At 39.1% G+C, this 26,230-nt stretch overlaps 2 protein-coding genes across 3 annotated transcripts in view; both read left to right on the top strand.

Annotated features, from left to right (window-relative positions):
• Nucleotides 1-6,102: 6,102 nt before the first annotated feature.
• The window catches only part of LOC124148268 (tripartite motif-containing protein 42-like), a 30,746-nt gene continuing 10,618 nt past the window's right edge, over nt 6,103-26,230 (top strand). The window contains exons 1-2 of one of the 2 annotated variants that reach the window (XM_048398921.1): nt 6,103-6,140; nt 23,004-23,069. The gene's annotated coding sequence lies outside the window, so the exon portion shown is untranslated. Of the gene's footprint in view, nt 6,141-22,126; nt 22,142-23,003; nt 23,070-26,230 lie in introns of those variants that run through there. The other variant, XM_048398920.1, reaches the window with a different exon arrangement.
• LOC124148264 lies at nt 9,309-25,461 on the top strand. The gene is made up of 3 exons (XM_048398922.1): nt 9,309-9,324; nt 15,499-15,741; nt 24,399-25,461. Exons 2-3 carry the CDS (start codon nt 15,499-15,501, stop codon nt 25,011-25,013), a joined length of 858 nt encoding a protein of 285 aa, XP_048254879.1. The 5' UTR covers nt 9,309-9,324; the 3' UTR covers nt 25,014-25,461.

The following is a 26,230-nucleotide window of genomic DNA, read 5'->3' as shown; positions in this document are numbered from 1 at the left end:
ATCCAGAAGGTAGCTGTTCTGGATGATTCAGGTCGCACCACCTGGGCCACACACATTAAAAATATTTTATTCAGATTTGGATTTGGATATGCATGGATAGCACAAGAAGTTGGGGATAAAAATGTTTTTATTTCCATGTTTAAACAGAGACTATTTGACAACTTGCAGCAAACCTGGGGCGTAAATGTGAACAGTTTATCTGACTCTTATTCCTATCAACATTTTAAAGCGCTACTAAATGTTGAATATCTCTACATTCACCACTTCCATCTCACTTAAAAAGGATTTTATCACGCTTCAGATGCAGTAACTTTCCAATAGCAGTAAACACTAGAAGATACCATGCCACACCATATGAAGAAAGACTCTGCTCTCTCTTTCTATCTAAATATAAGTACTTTATTGAAAATGAATATCATGTATTATTTATTTGTGAATCCTACAGCTCCCTTCGTAATGCACTTTTAGATAATATATTACCTCTAACCTTCAGCATAACTTTATCTCTATTATTTCCTCAGATGCATATGATACCTTATATAAAATATGTATTTTTCTTACCAAAGCTATCAACTTAGGGTAAATAGCAAATAATCCACTACGAATAAGTATTTAAAAAATATAAAAAAATAAATAAAAAATGTAAATAATGTAAATTTTCCCAGTTTGTAAATATGTCATTTTTCGCAGGCTTTATGTATTCCTGCATATGTATGTATTTTGGGCCAGTGGCCTTTTATTGAAAAATTGTCTGTCTGTATCGCAACTTTAATCTTATCACAAATAGCTTTAATTGTATGTATTTGTGTCGTTTTCCCCTACCCTGTCATTTGATTGTGAAGCGCAAGAAGTCGCCCTGAAACTTTGCGTATTTATGATAAAGAAGTTGATATCCACAATACTCCTTGTCATTATTAAAATATACATGGGGAATGTTAGAAATGAGTACCAAGAAACGTTATTTATTTTTTTATTAGTGTACCATGTTTGTCTGGCACTGTAAAACAGTTATATTATTCAGAAGCAAAAAACATTCAATTCATGTCCAGTGACTAAAGACTAAATTGTATAATCAGGTATTTAACTATTTTACTAACACAGGTCCGTGAACAATGACTGATTTCAGAAATAACATCAGTGCCATTTACGTTATCTTCATGTTCACTGGTAGAACACCTTTGTGTAATCACGCCTTGTTGGTGTTAATTACACAGTGAAAACGTGGGTAGTCTCGTGTAGAAATGAGTAGGCTTGAGATATATAGCCTCGATCTTTAATGGCATAAATTACTTTACAAGTTCTTGTTGACAAACCCTATAGTGCAGATAGTACCTATATACTATGCACAATTACCTAAATAAGAAAGGGTTACACCTAAACTGTTTATAAAGACACTTTGTCGCGACCCTAAATGACTGAACTGACAACCATAGGTGGTGTAACGTGACATTCACACAACAACACTGATCTTACCCTGATCATACCCCAGTATAAAAGAGAAATAGACTATTCGAGACGTTTATTGCACTACTTTTTACATAAGGGGTTCTTCAATTAGATACAGTCGTAATAGTGAGTGAGTGAGTTAATGCTTTACGTCACATCGGCAACATCAGCCATATAGTGACGATACAGTCGTAATAGCACATGATAAAGTGGACATATTGGAATCACAATACCATCCCAAGGAACAACCTTCAATGAAGTGATTCAAAGACACCCATATACTTGCATATACAACAAAGAATGAAAAAAATAATGTTTGAATTAAAATATTAAAAACAAATTTTATTACAGACACCACCTATTTTATTAATACTTTACTGCACAAAACATACCATTCCTCATAAAACACCAGGGTGACTAAACATAAACACTGACACAATCGCATGTTATGTGTAAGTAATTGAAAGAAAATAAATCATAGTTAATATGAAAAACTTCAAACACACGAAGAAAACATACCAGCTTTCCATTGGTAGACACATAGGACATGAGTGTATGAACTTAGATCAGAATATTAAACGAACTATGTAACCAGAAAAATAATGCAAATGTGTGACTACATGTGTCTTTAATATTTTACTTTATAATACTGGATAGGTTGATGTAAAATAATTATTCTCGTTGTGAGTGTAGTATGAATTGAATGTCATTATCTAAAGATAAATTGGTCATTCTGGTATAATACAATGGCAATGCTGGTAGGTCAATATAACACCAAGTTCGCTATCTGATGTTTTATTACCAGCATAGCGGCGCGATGTAATACCAGTGTTCTGACTGTTTGACAGTTTGTTTGAATGTGAACACAGATATATGTTATTCATAGACATAAATCATGAAAAGTGGTCGGGGAAAATACAATGTTAATGCTAACATGGTAAAATATCAATAATTCTCATAATTCGATTGGTACATGTTATCGTTTCCTTTCACATCAGCAGCATTGCGTCCCTTGGGCACGACAGAAACCTATGATTGTGGGTTCGAAACCCGGTTCGCCCCGATTATGTTTCTAGGTTTGTCAGCACCATACCCCTGCTCGTGGGTTTCACCGTAGTGGTAAACGTCTGAGACCTGCATCAGTTAAGGCTTTCCTCCCACATTCATCTGACACGCCGTGATATAACTGGAATGCTGTTAAAAGCGGCTCTGTTAAACCCAACTCACTCACTCACTCCTTTCACATCACAATAAATGAGGGGCAAATCTTGTCCGTAAATTATTTTTCAACTTCGAATAGAAGAACATCTACCAGACATCATTTCATACAAGCACATCATGCAGTGACAGATAAAAATATGAGTAAACGTCCTTCAATTGTAATGCATAATTTTCTGATGTTCAGCAATGCTTTGGTGATTACGGAAACACTAATACCTTCTACGTGTATTATTCCTCCCCAAACAGCAAATACACATTGCTGTAACAACATACGTGTCACTGATCAACAAAGTGTATTTTTTTGTCATGTTCTGTGGCTTCTCCGGACAACCTAAAGCACAAATGAGGAGGTAGGGAAGCTTCAATTACATGTACGAATATAGTACTCCTATAGTCCCATACCTCGACGTACAATCATCGTGGCGCTCAAATTGTTTTATAAGAAGAAGAAGACTACTCCCGGTCAATGGATCAGTGTGCACACAACAATCATTCTCAGCTCCCTGGGGGGTATAAGACCCAAGTTGCCTGTAAATAGGGGGGTTGGACGGTTAACAGCCACGTTGCCATCTCATCTTACCGGGTACCCATTCACTGCTTGGTAAACAGAGACACAGTTCGAACGAAGTCACTTGACCTAAAAAACACCACATGTGTTACATGTCCTTCAGTGTTGGGCAGGACCGAGGACAAAACTCCCAGGAACCAAACTCCCCAAATATGTTTGTTTGTTGTTTGATGCCGCACTCAGCAATATTCCAGCTCCGAACATGTGGTTTACACTTGAGACCTGGATGTCCTCTTTTGAGGCGAAGTCAACTTGCATCAATATTTACATAAGATGGTGTTGATTACTGGATATTCCTGACGTTAGTGTATAATAAGTCTTTAGTAGTAGCCCACAGTATGTAACAGCAAACTTTGCCACAATAATATATTCTTATATAAAAGAAAATATGCTATAATCAGATGCGCAGAGTTAGGTTGAAGTACCAGGATCTGCTGATACCTAACAACAACCTACCTTTCGAATACATATCCTGATTATGATCCTTGGTTTGCCATCCAGCATAGGTAAATATCTGAGTCCTGCATCACGTGCAGTGAGTCATACTCCACACTTAGCTGACTCGCTGTGATAAAACTGAAATACTGTTCACAGCGGCATTAAACTCAACTCCCTCACTCACACTCACTATCTGTCTTAACCCGCATGATGCCACCGGGACAGATATCTCCCTCCTCTTCAACCCTCACTTTAAAGTCAAATAATATTGGAAATGCATCACGCACACCCATAATCACATCACAGTTTTGCATTACGAGGCAAACATTCTGTTCAGTGGTATCATCCGCTGTCATTTTAGGCAAAGAAAAATTACTGAAAACGAAAATTAGGTTCATCGTAAATCTCGCCATTTTTGACATATTACTAAACCACTATTCACAGCGTTAATTCGGGAATGTTTAGACATCTAAATATTGGATATTTTCTCGGAGAATGTACAAAAATAAGCATATTAGTTATCAATGGTATCTCGTTTTTTTCAGATCACTACCAATGATCACTCTGAAACATCGCCAATAGCACTTGAATCCTTTTGAATGTTTTAGAACAAAATCACGTGTCACGCATACCGGTTATGAGACGCCTATTAAACCACATATATTTTACACCTACGAGAACACACACACTACGATACATACATCCCTGCATTCCTCATACATTTTAGAATCAAATGACAAATCGTCTTTGCTTTTTTTCTCGCATAACAAAATCTCGGACAACACTTAGCAGTGTCTGTTTTTCAAACCACTTTAAATTTTAAGATTAATTTACATATTCTACGTCTCTGTGTATCTTTGTAGTCAGAGGTAGACCCAGTGCCGCAATTCTTGCACAACGTTCAATTTTCAGAACTTATGAAATATGCGTCAGAAAAATAACTCGACTCGGCTTCCAAGGTGTTAACGTTTACCAACCGTCGTCGTATCTGACACCGGAGTAGCAGGCGGTACCTAATGGATAGGACATGACTCAATGGGGGGTCATTTTCAGCCATGGTGCCGTTCACTGGACACCTGGCATTTCTGGACCTACAGGAATGGCACTTGCTGGATGTGGAACAACCTACAATATATAGCAAAAAAGGCACTTAGAACGTAAATACATTCACATTACGTTAATGGTTATTAATGCAAATATGCAAACAAAATTGTATTCATTTCTTTATACATATGTTCAGTTGACTGGAGATTCATATAATTGATATGCATACTTGTCATGTACATTGTCCACTGTCTGCACGCAAACCTCTAGAGAAGGCAGATCTCATATATAAGCAAGACTACTTGTCAATGGGTGCAAAAATTGTCACAAGGTTTGCTTGACCTAGACCTAGTGAAAACTGATCTTTCATTGCCAACAATTAAATATTTTCTTTCCTAAATTCCACGATCCCTTGATCACGTTGGTCCCTATACAACCTGATGTTAGGCTGCCTGATAATGCCAACACAAGTGAACGAATGAGTGTGTGTGTGTGTGTGTGTGTGTGTGTGTGTGTGTGTGTGTGTGTGTGTGTGTGTGTGTGTTTGTGTGTGTGTGTGTGTGTGTGTGTGTGTGTGTGTGTGTGTGTGTGTGTGTGTGTGTGTGTGTGTGTGTGTGTGTGTGTGTGTGTGTGTGTGTGTGTGTGTGTGTGTGTTTTCAGTGACTTACGCTCATTGTTGGTGATAAGTACAGTTGTGGTGGCCGTCAACCCTGACAACAGAATCATCATCAGTATGGACAATCCAACCACAAGACACCGCTGGCATGACTGTGTTGATCGTCTATCTACATCTTGAGATGGTGAAGTCTGGAAGATATCAAGGTCTTCTTTATGTTCCTCACACATGAAAACAACGGAAACCCAACAAAATCAAAGCTACAACTGAACAGAAAACTACACTATCGACATCCTCAGCAATATTCTAGCTGTACTACGGCGGCCCTACACTATCGTTGTCTGTTGTATATTGGTTAACGCCGCACTCAGCAATATTCTAGCTATATGACTGCGGTCGGTAAATGAACTAGTCTGGACCAGACAAACCAGTGATTGACATCATGAGTGTCAATCAAATTGATAAAAAAAAGTAATTACAACATCAGCATGTCCGTCCCCATCTTGGGGGTCCTTCATCAGAATTAGTATTTCGTTATGGAGATATGAAATCATATCAACCGTCAATGTAAAACCTCCGTAATATTTTGAAATACCAATACAACATGCATTGATATAGCCGTTGATATAAGCTGTTCCTAAACGCAATTAAACTGGAATATCAACAAATGTAAGGGAAGGGACAAACACTTCTGAGGTGAACAACTGGGGATTGGAAACCGAGTTTTCGTTATTTCAAGGGAGATAATATTAGTAGCGGTTTGTCGCGACATTACGTCCCTTTACTCAACCGAACACGATTGCACAGGTAGGTGTTATGACCACTCTCCCCTCAATTAACAAAACACAGTCTCACACACTATTCCTGTACATTTCGAGTTTTACGTTGTATGCATGTGGACATGTATTTGACTCAGAATACCAGTTGAAATTCGCATCTAGGGGTAGAGAACCTGTAACTGTGACGTGTACTTTCGTCATGTTGTTACCCCTTCATATTTGTGTACTTACATAACACCATACAAACCTGAATTTACTGGTTCAACGGAAATGTGAAATATATATATTTGACAGACGTGTTAAAAATATTGACATGTATTCGTAGATCCATGCACTTGTAGCAACATGTGATATGTGTTGTTTATGGTATTATTGGGGCTGTCACGAGTCCCGATGGCCGAGGTTATACATTGAACTGTGTAGCTAAACCAGGAAGTTGGATATGATGAGTCAGTCTACTTTTGTTATGGAAATGAGCAATGTCAGCCTACTCGCTTACACGCATGGGGTTGTAACCAGGGCAGGGAACCAGTCTACGCCTATATCACTAAACTGACCACACCCACACGTACCCCCACCACCACAACCACCCACCCCCTTCACCCCTCGGCTCTCGCAACCCCCTATCTGTATGGTTGTTGTGCCGTCCTCACAAGCGTAACATTGGTGATGAAAAAAGCAGACAAACTGTTAAATAATGATATACGATGCGCCTATTTTGAGGTTATGGTGTGCGTTACTGTTGCCATTATATCGCAGGTGATCTTCAAACGTAGACTGAGAACAAGTGTATATTGTGGAATATTAAAGCTACAAATAAACAACAACAAAATTCAAGTTATGATATTCATAAAGCTGTTTTATACAGAGCTGATGTTGAACTGTAAAAATGCATAGTTACAGATATAAATGTAGTAACAACTGAAGCATGCCCTTCCTCATCTTGAAAATATCACCTACTTAACTGTTTAAATTAGTATTTCGTTGTGGAGATGTGCAATCCTTTCAACCTTCAATGTAAAAAAGTAATACTTCGAAATGTTAATTCAACCGTTATTGATAAAGTTGTTTTTAAGTTGTGAATATAGCCAATTAAACTGAATAAAAATAACATCATCATCCATATCAGCAGAGTTTTAAGTTGTATGCATGTGGGCATGTATTTGACTCATAACAAGCGGAAGAACTTCGCAACTAGGGGTAGAAAACCTGTATCTGTGTCGTGTACTTTCGTTACGTTGTACCCCTTCATATTTATGTAGATACAATCACCACACAAACCTACATTAACTGGTTCAACGGAATTGTGAAACAAATATACATGTTATGCATGTTAAAAATTAGCATATATTAGTAGATCCGTGAACTGTGTAGCTAAACCAGGAAGGTGAACATGCTTCGTCAGTCTAGGAAAAATCAGCTTACTCGATTACTTTTGCCTTAATGTTGTGGTTGTTATTCAAAGGTTAATTCAGAATAAATGTGTATTGTGGAATATTTAAACTACAAATGAAAAACAACCAAATTCAAGTTATGATGTGAATAAATACTGTTTTCTCCTGTCACATTGAAACTGCTCCACATGACAAACTTCGGCGACATAACTTTGAGGGGCTGATTAATTGTCTTCTTATTTTCTGCAGGGGAGAAAGAGAATTATTAATGTCTCACCCTTTTCTACATTAAAAATAAAACATTATTAAAAACATCAAAAAGATGTACAAAAGTCACCTTCTCCATGATGCCTTACACGTGCTTTCGTCCCATCTGATCATGATTATGTCTTTCTGTCTCACGCTTGGTCCTCTTTACAATATATCGTATCACAAACCGTACCTTAAATGTAGATTGTCTTTGGGTTGACAATTTCAATTTGTATGGTCTTTTTGTAGTACTTCTGTTCTGTATACACTTTTAATTTTGTTTGTCTTTTTAGTTTTGGATGAACTGTAGTTGCCAAAATATCCCTAGACAGAAATGTGAACTTTTTACCCACTTCTATCTTAGGGCGTCTTCCCCTCACAGCTTCTTCCGCTGAAAATGGTTTGAATAAATGCTCTTAGCATGTTTTATCGTCCCTCGTCATTACCTTTGTCTAAAAAACAACGCCAGTTATCGTAATGATATATAAATTACTTCCAAAAAGTGGGGATGGACATCTAAAAGAAATACCAGCTATGTAGATTTATTTTTAATTTAATTTAATTTAAAAAAACGATTATCTCAATAAAACTCATGTTTGGTTTCTGTAAATAAATACTAGTTTCAATATTAAACACCTTAAACCGAAGATACCAGCATATAAACAGACAACTCATTTTACAATGAGTGAGTGAGTCGGGTTTAACGCCGCTTTAAACAGTATTCCAGTTAAATCACGGCGTGTCAGCTTAATGTGGGAGGAAAGCCCGAAGTGATGCAGGTCACCACGTTTACCACTTCGATGAAACCCACGAGCACGAGTATGGTGCTGACAAACCTAGAAACATGATCGTGGCGAGCAGGGATTCGAACCCACAATCATAGGTTTCTGGCGTGCCCAAGAGACGCAACTCTGCACAGCGAATAGCGGCGCCTTGGACGAATGGGCCACCCGTGCCCCCTCATTGTACAATCAAACATGACAGCATCGGGGCTGTAGTGCGGGCCCTATTCACTACTCTACAATTTCCGTGCGCTCAACACAGCTCGCCTACATTGGGACGTCGGTATGACTTTGGACACCAAATGCAATAAATCAACTGAGGGGTGGCCTATTGATTTACATTATGTAAATATTGGAATTCCAAAGAATGATTACTGTTTAAAATTGAAACAAGATCAATTCTCTGCCATCTTTGTAAAATGTCATTATACCTTCTTCTGATTGCGGCAAATACTAAAAGGTATATTCAATGCTGATCCTACCCCGGATTTGATCATCTTCTATGAAGGAAATGAAGTACCCGGAGTCGGCGAAATGGTCATTATAATTGTCGTCGAGGGAGTCGTTCAAGTTTGAGGAGTCGTTTTTTTATTGGTTACTACGTCAGTGCTTGTAACCAATATTAAGTATCACTTCGTTCCAATCTTGAAAATAGTACCTTTCGGGCGGGGATAGAGCTGTGTAATGTGTATGTTTGAAAATGTTTCGTTATTTCAAGGGAGATAATATTAGTAGCGATTTGTTTCGACATTACGTCCCTTTGCTCAACATTGACAAGATTCCACAGGTAGGTGTCATATCCATTCTCTCCTTAATAGACAAACCACAGTCTGACACAGAATTCATCTACAATTCATTAGCGGTGTTTCAAGCTGTATGTGTGTGAGCATGTGTTTGACTCATAATACCAGTTGAGATTCGCATCTAGGGGTAGAAAACCTGTAACTGTGACGTGTACTTTCGTTATGTTGTTCCCCTTCAATGTTTATGTTCATACATAACACCATACAAACCCGCACTTACTGGTTCAACGGAAATGTGAAATAGATCTATATATATTTGATGGACGTGTTAAATATTGACATGTATTCGTATATTCATGCACTTGTCCATGTGATATGTGTTGTTTATGGTATTATTGGGGCTGTCACGAGTCCCGATGGCCGAAGTTATACATTGAACTGTGTAGCTAAACCAGGAAGTTGGATATGATGAGTCAGTCTACTTTTGTTATGGAAATGAGCAATGTCAGCCTACTCGCTTACACGCATGGGGTTGTAACCAGGGCAGGGAACCAGTCTACGCCTATATCACTGAAACTGACCACTCCCACACGTACCCCCACCACCACAACAACCCACCCCCTTCACCACTCGACTCTCGCAACCCCCTATGTGTATGATTGTTGGGCCGTCCTCGCAAGCGTAACATTGGTTATGAAAAAGCAGACAAACTGTTAAATAATGATATACGATGCGCCTATTTTGAGGTTATGGTGTGCGTTACTGTTGCCATTATGTCGCAGGTGATCTTCAAACGTAGACTGAGAACAAGTGTATATTGTGGAATAATAAAGCTACAAATAAACAACAACAAAATTCAAGTTATGATATTCATAAAGCTGTTTTATACAGAGCTGATGTTGAACTGTAAAAATGCATAGTTACAGATATAAATGTAGTTACAACTGAAGCATGCCCTTCCTCACCTTTCGTCTGCTTAACTGTTTAAATTAGTATTTCGTTGTGGAGATGTGCAATCCTCTCAACTTTCAATGTAAAAAAGTAATACTCCGAAATGTTAATTCAACCGTTATTGATAAAGTTGTTTTTTGTGAATATAGCCAATTAAACTGAATAAAAATAACATCATCATCCATATCAGCCAATATCAGGGAAGGGACAAGCACTTCTAGGACGAACAGCAGGTGAAATAAAACCGCTATGGCAAGGGAGCTAATATTAGTAGCGGTTTGTCGCGAGATAACGTCCCTTTGCTCAACCGAACACGATTGTACAGGTAGGTGTTATGACCGCTCTCGCCTCTATTAACAAAACACAGTCTGACACAGTATTCATCTACAGTTCATTAGCAGAGTTTTAAGTTGTATGCATGTGGGCATGTAGGCATGTATTTGACTCATAATAAGCGGTTGAACTTCGCAACTAGGGGTAGAAAACCTGTATCTGTGTCATGTACTTTCGTTACGTTGTACCCCTTCATATTTATGTAGATACAACCACCATACAAACCTACATTAACTGGTACAACGGAATTGTGAAACAAATATATATGTTATGCATGTTAAATATTAACATATGAGAGAGAGTTTATTGCAGTAAAGGGGCCACCGGCCCATTATACAATACATATTTCATTGATTTTTTCAATTCAATTGAGCGCCATACAATATTATACATTGGTCAATCAAAGTGACAATTAATTAATATTGAGTTGTTTACATCTTTTTTTCATTGACAGGAAAATATATTTCGCTAAGACATTTACAGTGTAGGCATTTTGTGATGACAGTAGTTGTTGGAATTTAAAAAGAGTTGGGTTTTGTACATAGTATTTTGGTAATAGACTTCTTATATCATTATAGAATGGGCATATCATACAAAAAATGGTATTCAGTTTCGACACAAGGTACGATACACAATGGACAGAATCTTTCATTCGCACTTATACCAAGTGTACGTCCGTATTCAATCATAAGTTTATGGTTTGAACATCTAAATTTAATCAGAGCATTTCTATAAGGATGTACAATGACAAGTGATAGGTATTCTTCAAATTTAAAGACAGTCTTAACAGACTGGTACATTTTCAATTTAGAATATTTTGACAAATCCTCAAACCACATTTGGTAATCAATCTCTTTACAACGCTCTTCAAACTCTGACAAAAAGGAAGTGATACAATTAACATTTTGGTTTTTCCAAACAAATCCAAAACCGTACTTAAATAAAAGCATTTTAACATTATATGCCCAACAACTCTTGTCTAATTCAGCTAACCTATATTGAAAAGAATATGCCTGCTGTAGAATCACATTATCTTGTTGATAAATTAATCTCAGCCAATACTTAATTATTTTGATGTACATCTTAGCTTTTAATGAACAATATCCAACTTCACCTCTAGCAACAACATTTGGTGTGCTTCTACCAAGACAGAGTAATTGCTTAAAGTAAGTATCGTAAACACGGGTTGCGTCTGGCGATGGATGAAAACCCCAAATTTCAGATCCATAAGTCAACACTGGAAACAATTTAACATCAAAAATATACAGCAATACCGGCAATGATAAATTTCTAAAATTATTACATTGGGAGCGCATTGTATTCAAAACCTTGGACATTTGAAAAGACAGAGTTTTCTGTGTTTTATACCAGGAACCACTGCTAGAGAACTGAACACCTAAATATTTATAGGAAGGAACTATTTCTAACGGTCTATTGTCAAGATAAAACTTTTCATAGTTCCTAAGTCTACCACCTTTTCTAAAAACAACTACTTTTGTTTTCTCAACATTAACACAGAGGCTCCATTATTAACAATAAACAGATAATTTGTCAAGTCTTTTTTGTAGACCCTTTACTGTTCTATCGAAGAGTGCCATGTCATCTGCAAACCGGAAACTTCCAGTAAAGTTATGGGGCGATAATTTTTAGGATTGTTTACATTTCCTTTTTTATGAATTGGAAGTATTGCACCAAGTGACCACTGTTTTGGATAGATGCCAGTTCTCAATACTGCATTGTATAAAGTCAGTAATAGGTTAACGCAAGCAAATGGAGCATTTTTGAAAAAGTCAATTGGTATACCACTATATCCTGGAGCTTTGCCCTTTTTCATACCTGAAATAGCAGCAGTAATTTCATCATAACTAATATCTCTATCTAAATCATTCGTATTTACAGTTGTATCTATCAAATCATCGGTGATTGAGTCAATAAAGTCCATTATGCTTTCAATAAAGGATTGTTCATCGGGTGAAGTGCTTATACTATTAAAGTGGCTTTCAAAATGTCTTATCCACTCAGCAGGTGTGATAACTGGATTTGTGAATTGTCGTTTTCCCTTTAGAATTGACCAGAATAGTTTGTTGTCCCTATTAAGAAGGCTCTCCTGAAGTTTTTCCTTTTTCATATTGAGAGCACGTGAACATTTCAGGTGACACAAATGTTTGTATGATTTCCATGCTTCGATATAGTTGAGGCGGTCGCGTCTACAGTTAGTTGCATGAAATGCACGAAGTTTACGGCGTGCGTCACACCTGGCTTGGTAGCATTCCGCATCCCACCAGTTATGTCCCTTGTTGACTGTGGATACTGACGATTTCTTGAAGTCCTTTGAACATGACAGTAGCAAGTCGTGGAATTTTTCAGCCACTTCCTCGACACGCCCACATGCTGCTTTTGTTGTTATTTCTAGGATAGAATGTTCCGATATTAAATTCCAATTTTCAGTGTATTTTACCATTTTGTTCTCGTTCCAGACATATCTTGACTTTTTAGATAATGTATCATTGGTCAACTTAGGTGATCTATATCCCTTGAACAAGACAAGTATGTGATAGGAAAGTGTGTGGATTCAACTTCGTTACAAATATCGAAACTGGTAAACTGGTGAAATATGTTATTTGAGCACAAAACATAATCTACAACGCTTTGGCCCTCATTCACAACACAAGTTATTTTCCCAATGTCTTTATCTTGAAACAAACGACCATTGCAGATACGGAGTTCATTTTTCTTGCAAAAGTCTAACAATGACTTTCCCCTTTTGTTTACATTGTTTTCTTGAGATATTCTTGGGGCGGGTTCATCCATTATATAGTTTATATTTTCGTCAATTGGCAAATAGGTGGTATCATCATTTTCTAAATAGTCTGCTAAATTCCCAGTTCTGGCGTTAAAGTCACCATGTAGAATGAATTCACAATTAGGAAAAGAACTTCGAAACGTATCAATATCCTCTTCTAGAATATCAAACAATTGTTCCTTTGAGTGTGAGCTGGTTGATCCTTCTGGAGAGTAATACACAGTGCCTATCACCACAGTAATGTTTAACTGAAGTTTTATCCACTGGACATTATCTGTTTTAGTAATTCACAGACGTAAGTTGAAATGTCTTGATTCACGCATGTGAGTATCCCGCCTGAGTTTCTGATAGCACCACTTGCTTTAGTTCTGGTTTTGCTGTATGTATTATATCCATTAATGTCTACTTTATCTTCTTTATTCAACCAGGATTCCACGAAACATGCTATGTGATGTTTATTGATAAAATCTAAAGAAAGACTCTTTTGTAGTAATCTCTTGAAACCTTCACAGTTCCACACTGACAGTTTTAGGCTGATATCTGTGCATAATGGACGTTGGCCACACCCCTAATCATCATCATTTGTATCTGTTGCTTCCGCTGATTCCGTCACTGCTGCTGCGTTGTTTATACCACTCCTAGTGACTGGTGAGAATGTCTTTATGTGTATTAGATTTTCATTTATGTGATCAAATCTGTACAGTTTGTTATCAATTTGAATCTTATCATATCTCAGTACTGCATACTTCATTTCATCTCTTGCCTTATCTAGAAACGTTTTCAACTTACGTCGGGTTTGTCGTACTTTTTCTGGAAAATCCTGAGAGACACCAAACTTCGATCCTTTCAGTTTGCTTGATCCTTTCAATATCGATTTTCTGTCAAGCGAATTTCTAATAGTCACGAGTACAGGTCTGGGTCCCAGTGATTTGGTAGGAAGTCGTCTGATGTCATCATATACAAAGTCTGTGGGTCTCAGTTCCATTTTGGTGATAACTTCTTTAAGTTTATTTTCGATTTCGCTTGTGGTTTCGCCAGTAGATTCTTCAATATTATATAATATCAGATTATCTCTCTTGCTAAGTCCCTCCAGATATTCCACTTTATTTGATAGATTATTCACAGTGTCTTTCAGTTCTTTGTTTTCCTCCATCATCAATTGCATATCCCTTTCAACAGATTCAATTTTTCGATTAAGTTTATCAAAGTTCCCATTTATTTCCTTGCGCATTTCTTTCAGTTCTTTTAGGACTTCAGAAGCAGAAGCCTCAATCGTCAGTTGGCGGGTTTTGGCATCGTTGCTAAGTGTCAACGTCAACACAGACACAAACAAACAGAGACGCAGAAGTAACCTGGTGTTCTTCGGCACGCGCAGCACGTGCGGCCTCATGGCTGCTCGTCTAGCTCTTTTGAACATGAAGTTGATAAAGATTGAGTGAAAACAGCCGATTCTGGCTGTATAATCTGCATGTTCACAGCTCATCTTCTAGACGTTGTTGATATGAGGAACTTCTCAAAATGTTACCTTCGGTGGTAGATTGGTTTTGACGTTATTTCATTTTTTTCTCAGAGCGAAATTTCTCTGCTGCTGCACTACACACCGCTAGGTGGCGCTCCCCAATATTAACATATATTAGTAGATCCATGGACTTGTAACATGTGATTTGTGTAGTTGATGGTCTCATTTGGGTTATCATGAGACTCGGTGACAGGTGGATGAATCGTGAACTGTGTAGCTAAACCAGGAAGGTGAACATGCTTCGCAAGTCAACTTTCCTCATGGAAATGAGGAAAATCAGCTTACTCGCTTGTGCACATGCGGTTGTAACCAATGCAGGACATCAGTCTACGTTTTTGTCACAGAAACAGACCACACACACACCTCCGATTCTCGCAACCCTGCATCTTTGTGATTGTCAAGCGGTACTCGCAAGCGTAACATTGGTAATGAAAAAGCAGTCGAACTGTTAAATAATAAAATAAGACGTGCCTATTTTGGGGGTTAAGATGTACGTTACTGTTGCCTTGGGTGTTATTCAAACGTAAATTCAGAACAAATGTTGTTGTTTTTTGTGGAATATTTAAACTACAAATGAGAAACTACGAAAATCAACTTACTTCAATCTTTCAGATGGCGACCTCAATGAAACTATCCCTGAAGGCTACTCCTACGTTAGACATCACATCCACCAGAGTAGCGGGAGATGGAGAGATAGCACAGCCCGTTGGCATGACAGTGATGGCGGTGGACGGTACAGATATAATTATAGTCATAGACCTGACTAACATGTGCGTGAAGTCCTTCTACAAAAAGCACGGTGCCTCACGCCACAGTAGGCTCAGTCTGGAAAGCAATCCGCTTGATCTGACTAAGTTGCAAAACAATCAGGTGGCTGTCACTTTGCTTAATAGGAAAAAGATTTCAATAGTAGGCGTCAATCCGGACCTGGAATTGCAGCTGCTGACAACCATCAACACCAGCAATGAATACATTGGCATTACATCCCTGACACCATCGACACTTGCAGTAAGTTTCACCACAAAAGCCTACTTAAAACCTCCAGATCAGAAACTATTGAGTTAACCGCAAAGTTATAAGTCTGATCTCTATGATGAAATCCAAGTCACCTGTCTTGATATCCTGAACTGTCGTCCACGTGATAACCATGGTATGACAGTAGAAAAACAGCGGTTAATTGAACAGATAACCATCGTAGAGTATCCCAGTTTCCTCTCTACCACGACGTCAGGAAACATCCTGGTGTCTGACGAGAAAACCAGGTGTTTCGTGTGTCTGACCCCCAAGGGAGATGTGGTCTTCAACTACCGACCCACAGACCTTGAGATTCCAGCGACGTTTACACTTCGTATGACAAGTCTCAGCACAGGTGACATCCTGGTTACAGATTACCATCTGCACAGCGTCATCCATCTGACGGAGTCAGGAGAGGTTGTTGGAACCATTCCGACTGATTTAAAGTATCCACGCGGGATTTGTGAAGATGGGAATGGTCGTGTGTATGTTTTGTTAGATGGTATTAAGGTTTTAACCTTTGTGACCCAATAACTGTGGGAAACGGTAGAATTACAGTAGAAGGATATTCCACGTTGAAGATCAAACAAGAAAAAAGTATATCCGGGGTTTATTTGGCTGAAACTGTGCTTTGCGGCCAAATAATATTGGCAAGTGACATTCAAACAGGCGTGATTTACCTTGCTTAAGTTGTGCTATGCGGCCATAAAATATCACTTATTGAGAGAAGAAGATGTCACTGGACTTCATTGACAAGTGACATTCAAACAGGTGTGGTTTACCTGGCCCAGACATGATAATTTACAGGCTGCCCTGATATAGCTGAGATGTCGGTCACTGCATTGTTACACATTAACGCTTTTACATGTAAATACTTTTACATGATAGATTTTAGGTCCACACTTCTGATTACATTTACTTCTGATATAATCTTTATATGCACATATCATATAAACTTGTTACCCAGACAAACTGCAATAACACAAAACAATAAAACAGAATTTATGTAAATCCTGTCCGTGTTTGTTTGAGATTTTGAATTTGTTCAGGAATGCGCACTGATATGCAACAGTTAATGTACCTCCGATGCCATTTCCATTAAGGATATTGATGTCACCGTGTAATGTGAAATACCAGAAAATTGTCTGTATTCAACACGTGAGGAGTGAGTGAGGTCAAACTCATTAAAATCAGATCTTAGTTCTCGCTAAAGCTAAACAAAGATCTGAGGGCATCCCATTAGAGGTCACGTCAGAACGACCTTTCATCCGACCAATCAGAGCGTAGCTTTCCAGATCAGGAAAGTGACAGTCGGAATGAGTTTTCTAATCACGAAACCTCGAAAAGGTTAACACGGGATATTACGAACGACAGTTAGGCAGTTGATTCCATCAAAATCATTGTCTATCTCTCACATCAATGGAATAAACATTTGAACGGAAGAGACGTTGCATAGCACTTGGGAAGTACTACCATACAACCTCGGGCCATACACTAGACATTTAGAATGTTCTTTAGTTCAGTTTTTAAATCTTTAATCAAGAACTTTGTCAACATATTTTATCAGTGCTGATACGTCAAGCATTATTATCTAGATAATCATTATATTATCTAGATTCAAACCCATGTACAACAGATCTCTCCACTACTAGTGCATCCGAATTGCAGCACCTTATTCCACTGACACACCCATAAGTGACCACAACCATACAGTTGTTACGTGTCGATTTCTAAATTGAAACAGTTAGTTAACCCTGAACTCTGTACGCTAATGAATTGTGAAACCAACAAACGACAAATGGTATACAATTAAAGGCTGTAAATTAAAAAATAAACTAGGTTTACAAATCAATACAACTTTCATCCCAGCAATTACCATAGCAGTATACGTTAGAAGGGCAGTACAAAATTCAATTGCAGTACAAGTACAATGGCAATAACAACTAAAGTAGTAGTGGTTATAGCAATAATGACAGAGACAATAATATTCACCTAGCAGCAACGGTGGTCAAACTTCTTAAGTAGGCCTAGGCTGGGTTTACAGAGTGAAAACAACGATCTTCACACATCCGCGGGTCTTGATGTCATGTGAGATGTAATGTGAAGACAGAGAGGCACCTGCTGACTCATTATATGGTCTAACTAGCTTCCAGAACTTTTACACAGTGCTGGACCAGTCCGGCTGAAATGGAACATCCTAGATTACACTACTCTCACACCACTGCTTACATTAGATAGTACTACATTTCTGACAAGCAACCATTGTCAAAACACCGAGAATGCTTTGAGCTTCTACTGAATCTTAACAGAAACAATGTAATGCAATTATGCATTGATTAACAACAAATTACACTGCCTTAGTTATGAAGATATAATTTATGCAAATAAATTTTTCATACGTTATTTTGTTATATAGCGTACATGCATCATGGCCCAGACACGTCGCGTATGTAAAAGAGGTGACCATGACAGGAGCGCAAACGCCTTTATAGCTATTGCTGCACAGACAGTTTCCAATTTCGGAGACGATCCTATTATACACCCGCGTAAGACAACTAGAAAACAACAATTTGCATGTAAATGTGGGCATATATATTAACGTCTAAACATGGTACAGATTCTTTATTCAAATATATTTAAATTACCATCATATATTACATTAGTATATTTATTTTTCTTTGGGGTCATGTTTATATATTTGCTCACATGTTTTACCTATGATGCACATCCGAATTCAGTGACAAAGTACACCAACTTCTCTTAACACAGAATAATAAGAAACAACAAGTAAAATTGAGAGAATGTGTTCCGAATTTTGTTTCAATTTATTTTCAGTTCCTTTATGCATCTTGTGTGACATTTCAGGCTTGCATTCCATGTATTAAATCTCATTCACATTGGTTACACATAAGGAGCAAGTGTCATTTAAATAACTTAAACAACATTTATCGAATCAACATCTTTACGGGATGTGTGAAAATACTTGTACATTTCTTATCCTGAAATATAGTTAAGCAATGCTTTCTGATATCGAGTCTTAACTGTGTATGTATTTGTAACAGTACAAATTAACCTGAGGCCTGGTCAACAATATATTTATTTTTCTTGATGCTTCGCCAATGTTCAATTAATTTCATCTGTGATGATGTCTTGAACGAACATCTTTTGTTAAGGCTATCTGTAGTGTGTGACGTCAGCATGTTAGCATTATTTGTATTTATTGTTACCAACATATAAAAAAAGTTTAACCAACCCAAGAAAGCCTACATGGATGAAATAAATACAAACAATTGAATTGGTGGAAGACATCTGGGCACAGTTTATTGCTGGTTGTGAATACAAAATATGATTATTTGGACCCGAACCCTCACGGCAAATGAAGTACACCGCTCAGCCGGGGAGGCACCCAATGGCCACCTCAAGCCTACAAATAACCTCCTGGTGGTTAGCAGACCGATAGCTGCCAAGCGTCCAGCCTACCAGACCAATGGCATGAGAGGAATAATAGCGAGGGGCACCATCATCGCCGACTATTCCACTCGGCCAAACTCCCACATATATATAGGGCATCAAATGAGGAGACCCGCATCAATATACACCATCCCTGCAAGTAGAAGAAAAAGACAAACCAAAGAAATCTGCTGGATTGACAAAAACACCCCAAGGTATGCTGACATAGCAATTTAAGTAATGGTTAAAAATCGTGGAAGGGAGGGCGGGAACTTATAAGCTACTGCGTCTTGGGTGGCTGTTTCAACGGAAAAGAGTGCCGTCCAAGCAATTATTGACATGATGCGCTCTTGCAATACAAGAGTAGTCTCCCTTTGATCACGAATTACTATGTTAATGTTGTTAAATTATTTATCTATAGGTGCACTTTGATATAATGCATTATTATTTGGGTTTTCTTTAGGTCGCAATTTACATTCTGACAATACTTAACACAGACCTCCTCAAATTTTGAAGGAGCAAGCCTTTGGGCATCTACATGGCTAGGTATCCACAAGAACTGAGAGATTTACGTCCTCGGGACATTTCATAACTGTGGACGAACAGGAGAACTGGAAGCGTTTGTGTGCTGGCGATTAGGTGCCTCACTCTGGCAGTGTGGGTTCGAATCCCGGATGTGACTCAACCACGGACGTTTCACAATAAGATCTCGGAGAAGTGTAACTGATCCCGGGTAAGGTATAGCCTTGTCTTTCCCACGCCATTTTTATTTTGGGCGTATCCTTACTACATACTCATATATGCTACCTACACTGTGGGAAGCAATGAACACTGAGTGAGTATGGCTTTACGCCGTTTTTAGCAATATCACGGCGGGGTACACCAGAAATGGGCTGCACACGTTGTACCCATGTAGGGAATCGAACCCGGGTCTTCGGCGTGACGAGCGAACGCTTTAACCACTAGGCTACCCGACCGCCCCCCGGCGACTGTACTGTGACGCAAATGACAGCCTTTGATATTCATTTCTGTCGAACCTTCATACGAACCCAAGCCAACAACAATTCCCTGAATGTATTACCTCAATTTGCATAACCAGGTTTTATGTACACAGACCCACAGTGACTGTGTTGCCAAACCAGAAAGTTTAATAACGATAGTGGCCTTGAACTTTGACCAGTGGTTTTACATGATATCACCTCTCTTGAGAATGATAATGATATAATAAGTGATATAGTAAACAGAATTAATCAAACACATATTTTGACATAGGTTTGAGTATTGACATCCTGACCTTTCTCGACACCATCTCCCTCAAGGTCTGAAAAGAGTGGGTGTGGCTTTTTAGCAATATTCCAGCAATATCACGGCGGGGGACACCAGAAAACGGCTTCGGACCCGGGTCTTCGGCGTGACGAGCGAACCCTCTAACCACTAGGCTACCCGACCGCCCCTAAGGTCTGAAAAGGGCCTCTGGGCAGCTATATGACCAAACTGGGAGATTTCCGTCAGCAGGACATTTCGTGACTGTGGATGCACAGGTGAAACAGGAGCACTAAGAAACTAATTAACAATTGTGAAATGAACGCTCTTTGAAATGAACAGGTTTCTTAATTTGGGTTTGTTGCATTGCACATGATTTCTCCCTTCGAAAGTAATTTCACTTTGCCCCTTCAATATTCTACTGGTCGATACGCTATGTCCAAACATCCAACATTATTAAGAACTGTATACCGAAGCCAAGAGTGTCAATGCGACCATGTTTGTATATTAATGAAGGCACATCAGTGTTATGGTGCACTAGAGTAGCTGCGAACACACGCATATGATCAGAACAGAACTGCATTGTGTGGCGCTTCGGGCCGCATGCTGTAGCATATAAACAGACAACTCATTGTACAATGAGTGAGTGAGTTGGGTTTAACGCCGCTTTTAACAGTATTCCAGTTATATCACGGCGTGTCAGTTTAAAGTTGGAGGAAAGCCCGAAGTGATGCAGGTCTCAGACGTTTACCACTTCGGTGAAACCCACGAGCACGGGTATGGTGCTGACAAACCTAGAAACATAATCCGGGCGAACCGGGATTCGAACCCACAATATTAGGTTTCTGGCGTGCCCAAGGGACGCAACTCTGCACAGCGAATCGCGGCGCCTCGAACGACTGGGCCACCCGTGCCCCCTCATTGTACAATCAAACATGACAGCATCGGGGCTGTAGTGCGGCCCCTAAATCACCACTCTACAATTTCCGTGCGCTCAACACAGCTCGCCTACATTGGGACGTCGGTATGACTTTGGACACCAAATGCAATAAATCAACTGTGGGATGGCCTATTGATTTACATTATGTAAATATTGGAATTCCAAAGAATGATTACCGTTTAAAATTGAAACAAGCATCAATTCTCTGCCATCTTTGTAAAATGTCATTATACCTCCTTCTAATTGCGGCAAATACTAAAAGGTATATTCAATGCTGATCCTACCCCGGATTTGATCATCTTCTATGAAGGAAAGAAGTACCCGGAGTCGGCGTAATGGTCATTATATTTGTCGTCGAGGGAGTCGTTCAAGTTTTAGGAGTCGTTTTTTTATTGGTTACTACGTCAGTGCTTGTAACCAATATTAAGTATCACTTCGTTCCAATCTTGAAAATAGAACCTTTCGGGCGGGGATAGAGCTGTGTAATGTGTATGTTTGAAAATGTTTCGTTATTTCAAGGGAGATAATATTAGTAGCGATATGTTGCGAAATTACGTCCCTTTGCTCAACATTGACAAGATTCCACAGGTAGGTGTCATATCCATTCTCTCCTTAATAGACAAAACACAATCTGACACAGAATTCATCTACAATTCATTAGCGGTGTTTCAAGCTGTATGTGTGTGGGCATGTGTTTGACTCATAATACCGGTTGAAATTCGCATCTAGGGGTAGAAAACCTGTAACTGTGACGTGTACTTTCGTTATGTTGTTCCCCTTCAATGTTTATGTTCATACATAACACCATACAAACCCGCACTTACTGGTTCAACGGAAATGTGAAATAGATCTATATATATTTGATGGACGTGTTAAATATTGACATGTATTCGTAGATCCATGCACTTGTAGCAACATGTGATATGTGTTGTTTATGGTATTATTGGGGCTGTCACGAGTCCCGATGGCCGAGGTTATACATTGAACTGTGTAGCTAAACCAGGAAGTTGGATATGCTGAGTCAGTCTACTTTTGTTATGGAAATGAGCAATGTCAGCCTACTCGCTTACACGCATGGGGTTGTAACCAGGGCAGGGAACCAGTCTACGCCTATATCACTGAAACTGACCAGACCCACACGTACCCCCACCACCACAACCACCCACCCCCTTCACCCCTCGACTCTCGCAACCCCCTATGTGTATGATTGGTGTGCCGTCCTCACAAGCGTAAGATTGGTTATGAAAAAGCAGGCAAACTGTTAAATAACGATATGTGATGCGCCTATTTTTGAGGTTATGGTGTGCGTTACTGTTGCCATTATCTAGCAGGTGATCGTCATTCAAACGTAGACTGAGAACAAGTGTTTATTGTGGAATATTAAAACTACAAATACTCAACCACAAAATTCAAGTTATGATATTAATAAAGCTGTTTCCTTCTCAACTAGATCTGACTACTTTGAGATCACCAGAGAACTGCTCGACATTGCAAACTTCGGCGAGGTAACTTTGAGGTGAGTGGTTAAAATTCCAGTTAAAATTCCGAAACCATCCTACCGGGTACCCATTCACTGCTGGGTGAGGCAAATTTCGAACAAAGTCACTTGCCCAAGGAGACGCCACATGTTAAACGTGCTTCAGCTTAGAGCCGGACCGAATCCCTAGAAACTCTCAGGAACTGAGCTGTAGGAATACGATTACTTCGCCTGATTTGTGACCTTTGGGCTGTGCACAGGACCACGTCCCGCCAATACTTATTTGATACAACCACATTTGAGAGGTTCAAATCTCAGATTGTGATTGTGATTATCTTTCTCTTTCTTTCGTGAGAACTCTATATACAGAACAGATTTTAAAATTGAAATTTATTATTAACTCATTGAACATGAAAATTCAGTGTCTTCTCATTTCAAAACGTGGTGTTTGATAAGAAACGCTCACATAGAGCTTGTTGTTAGACTATATTAAGTGTATACGATGACAGTCTCTGTTGTACGATGAATATTCTCGGCTTATTACTGTGGGTCCTCTGCATCGCCTCAACCTGTGAGGATTATAATGATTGTCGATATGACGTCATCAGGACTTTCGCTCCGTGATAGAGTTTGCGTATAAATATTGTGTGAGGTAAAATGGGGTTAACGGTTTAGCCAAATATGCGTAAACAATTACTGTTGATCAACACGTTCAAGCGGTGGAACAATGCCATGGAAGCCCGAGCTATAAAAAAAGCTGGTTTCGCATTCCAATGGATAATAGCCTGTGTTGACACGGAAGTTATTAAAAGCAAACTTTCAAAACATTCGACAAACAAGTCACTTAGGCAGTAAGAGCTTGTGTGTGAATTTATATCAAATAGGGTAAACTAAACCAGGCTAGTGTTTTGAAAAGGGAATGCTCTGACATTAGAATGGAATGCTCTACATTGTTCGAAAATATGACGATTGCTCCTCCAGGTATTTGGCACTGTTCTTGCTCATTTTTTATAACGGAGAGGAACTATTGCTCTTTCACCATCTCATAGATTTTCCTCTACTAAAATTTATATTCACATATCACTTTAAACATCGAACTTGAAGATGCCAACATCTTATTCAATTCTTCAGATGGCGAACCTATCACTGAATGCTACTCCTGAGTTAGACATAACACCTAGCATGGTACATGGAGATACAACGATAGTACTGCCCGCTGGCGTGACAGTGATGGCGGTGGACGATACAGACACAGTTATAGTCATAGACCGGCAAAACCAGAGCGTGAAGTCCTTCTACAAAAACAAGGACCGTACCCCACACCAAAGTAGGCTTAGTCTGGACAGCTATCCCTGTTGTTTGACTAAGTTGCAAAACAATCAGGTGGCTGTCACTTTGCCGATATTGAAACAGATTTTAATTGTAAATGTCAAACCGGAGCTGGAAACGCTGCGAGCCATCGAAACAAGCAAGTCCTATGTGGGCATTACATTTCTGCCACCATCGTCTCTAGCAGCAAGTTCCCAGGAACCTCCCTGTGTTGATATCCTAGATATGAACGGAACTGTGAAGCGGACAATCGGTTTGGGTCCATTCTGCAATACATTCATCATGGATTCTCCAAATGTCCTCTGTACCACGAAGACAGGAAACATCCTGGTGTCTGACGGGGACTCAAAGCGTCTCGTGTGTCTAAAGCCAAATGGAGAAAAGTTGTTCACCTACATAGATCCAGACAGAACTGAAAAAGTACTCAGTACTCCTGACTTCGATGCTCAACTTCGTACCACAAGTATCAGCACAGGTGACATCCTGGTTACAGACTTCTCTCTAAACAGAGTGTTCCATCTGACTGAGTCAGGAGAGTTTGTTGGAGACATTCTGACTGATTTAATGTATCCAATCGGGATTTGTGAAGATGGGGATGGTCGTGTATATGTTTTGTCAGGTGGTATAAAGGTCTTCACCCTTGTGTGGAAATGACTAAGATACGGTAGAATTACAGTAGAAGGATAATCCACGCTGAGGGTCACACGGTTGTGGTATACCTTGCTTAAGTTGTGCTAAGCGGCCATAAAATATTGACAAGTAACATTCCAAAAGGCGTGGCTTACCTTCCTGAAGTTGTATTAAGCGGCCATATAATTTCTCTTGATGCGCGCAAAAGAACCCACTGATTTCATTGAAAAGTGACATTTATACAGGTGTGGTTCACTTGGTCCAGACATGGTAATCTGCTATAGCTGTATATTGATGCATTGTTACACATTGGCGCTTTTACAGGTACATATATTTACATAATGGGTTCTGGACTACACTTCTGACCACATTCAGTTCTGATATATTCTTTATATACGCAAGTTATGTAAACTTTTTCACCCGAAAAACTGCTATAACAAAGGGACAATAAAACAGAATGTTATGTAACTCCTGTCAATGTTTGTTTTGAGATTTTGAACATATTCGAGGTTGCGTACTGCGTGGCAACTGTTCAGGAACAAACGATACGTCACACTATCACTTTTTCTAAGGGAAGCTGATCAAAGTACAGGAGTCGTTACGAAAAGTGGTTTGCGGGCGCACTTTCATTAAGGATGTTGAGGTCATAGTGGAATTGGAAATACCAGAAAATTTTCTGTATTCAACATGTGATCGAAATCAGATCTTAGTTCTCGCAACCACTATGCAAAGACCTGAGGACATCCCATCACGACAGCGCGACCTTTCATCAAACCAATCAGAGACAATCGAAATGTGTTTTCTAATCATGCAACCTCGAAAAGGTTAACACGAGGTATTCCGAAAAACAGCTACGGCCTGCACGAGTGACAAAATCACCGTCTATCTCTCGCTTCAATGGGATAAACATTTGAACGGAAGAGGCGTGTCATAGCACTTGGGAAGTGCTGCCATACAACCTCGACCATACTCTAGACATAGTGAATGTTATTTTGTTCAGTTTTCACATTTTTAATCAATAACTTTGTCAACATATTTTTCAAACGTAGTCTGAAATGAAAGTCGTCTGTTTGAAACTAGTGTCGTAAACCTCGAGCTGCTTTCTGATTGGCTAATGTCGACTTCTTGTTAGTCATTTCATTGGTCGGTCAAAATTCGCGAAAAGTCGTTCTGTCGTGACGCGTAATGAGATGTCCTCAGATCTTGTTAAGCCGTAGCGAGAAACAAGATCTGATTTTAAT

This window comes from Haliotis rufescens, unplaced genomic scaffold, assembly GCF_023055435.1.
Source record: "Haliotis rufescens isolate VD_foot unplaced genomic scaffold, xgHalRufe1.0.p SCAF_19, whole genome shotgun sequence".
Lineage (NCBI taxonomy): Eukaryota > Metazoa > Mollusca > Gastropoda > Lepetellida > Haliotidae > Haliotis > Haliotis rufescens.
The sequence above is the reverse complement of the archived record's forward strand: the minus strand, read 5'-3'. Positions and strand labels throughout refer to the sequence as shown.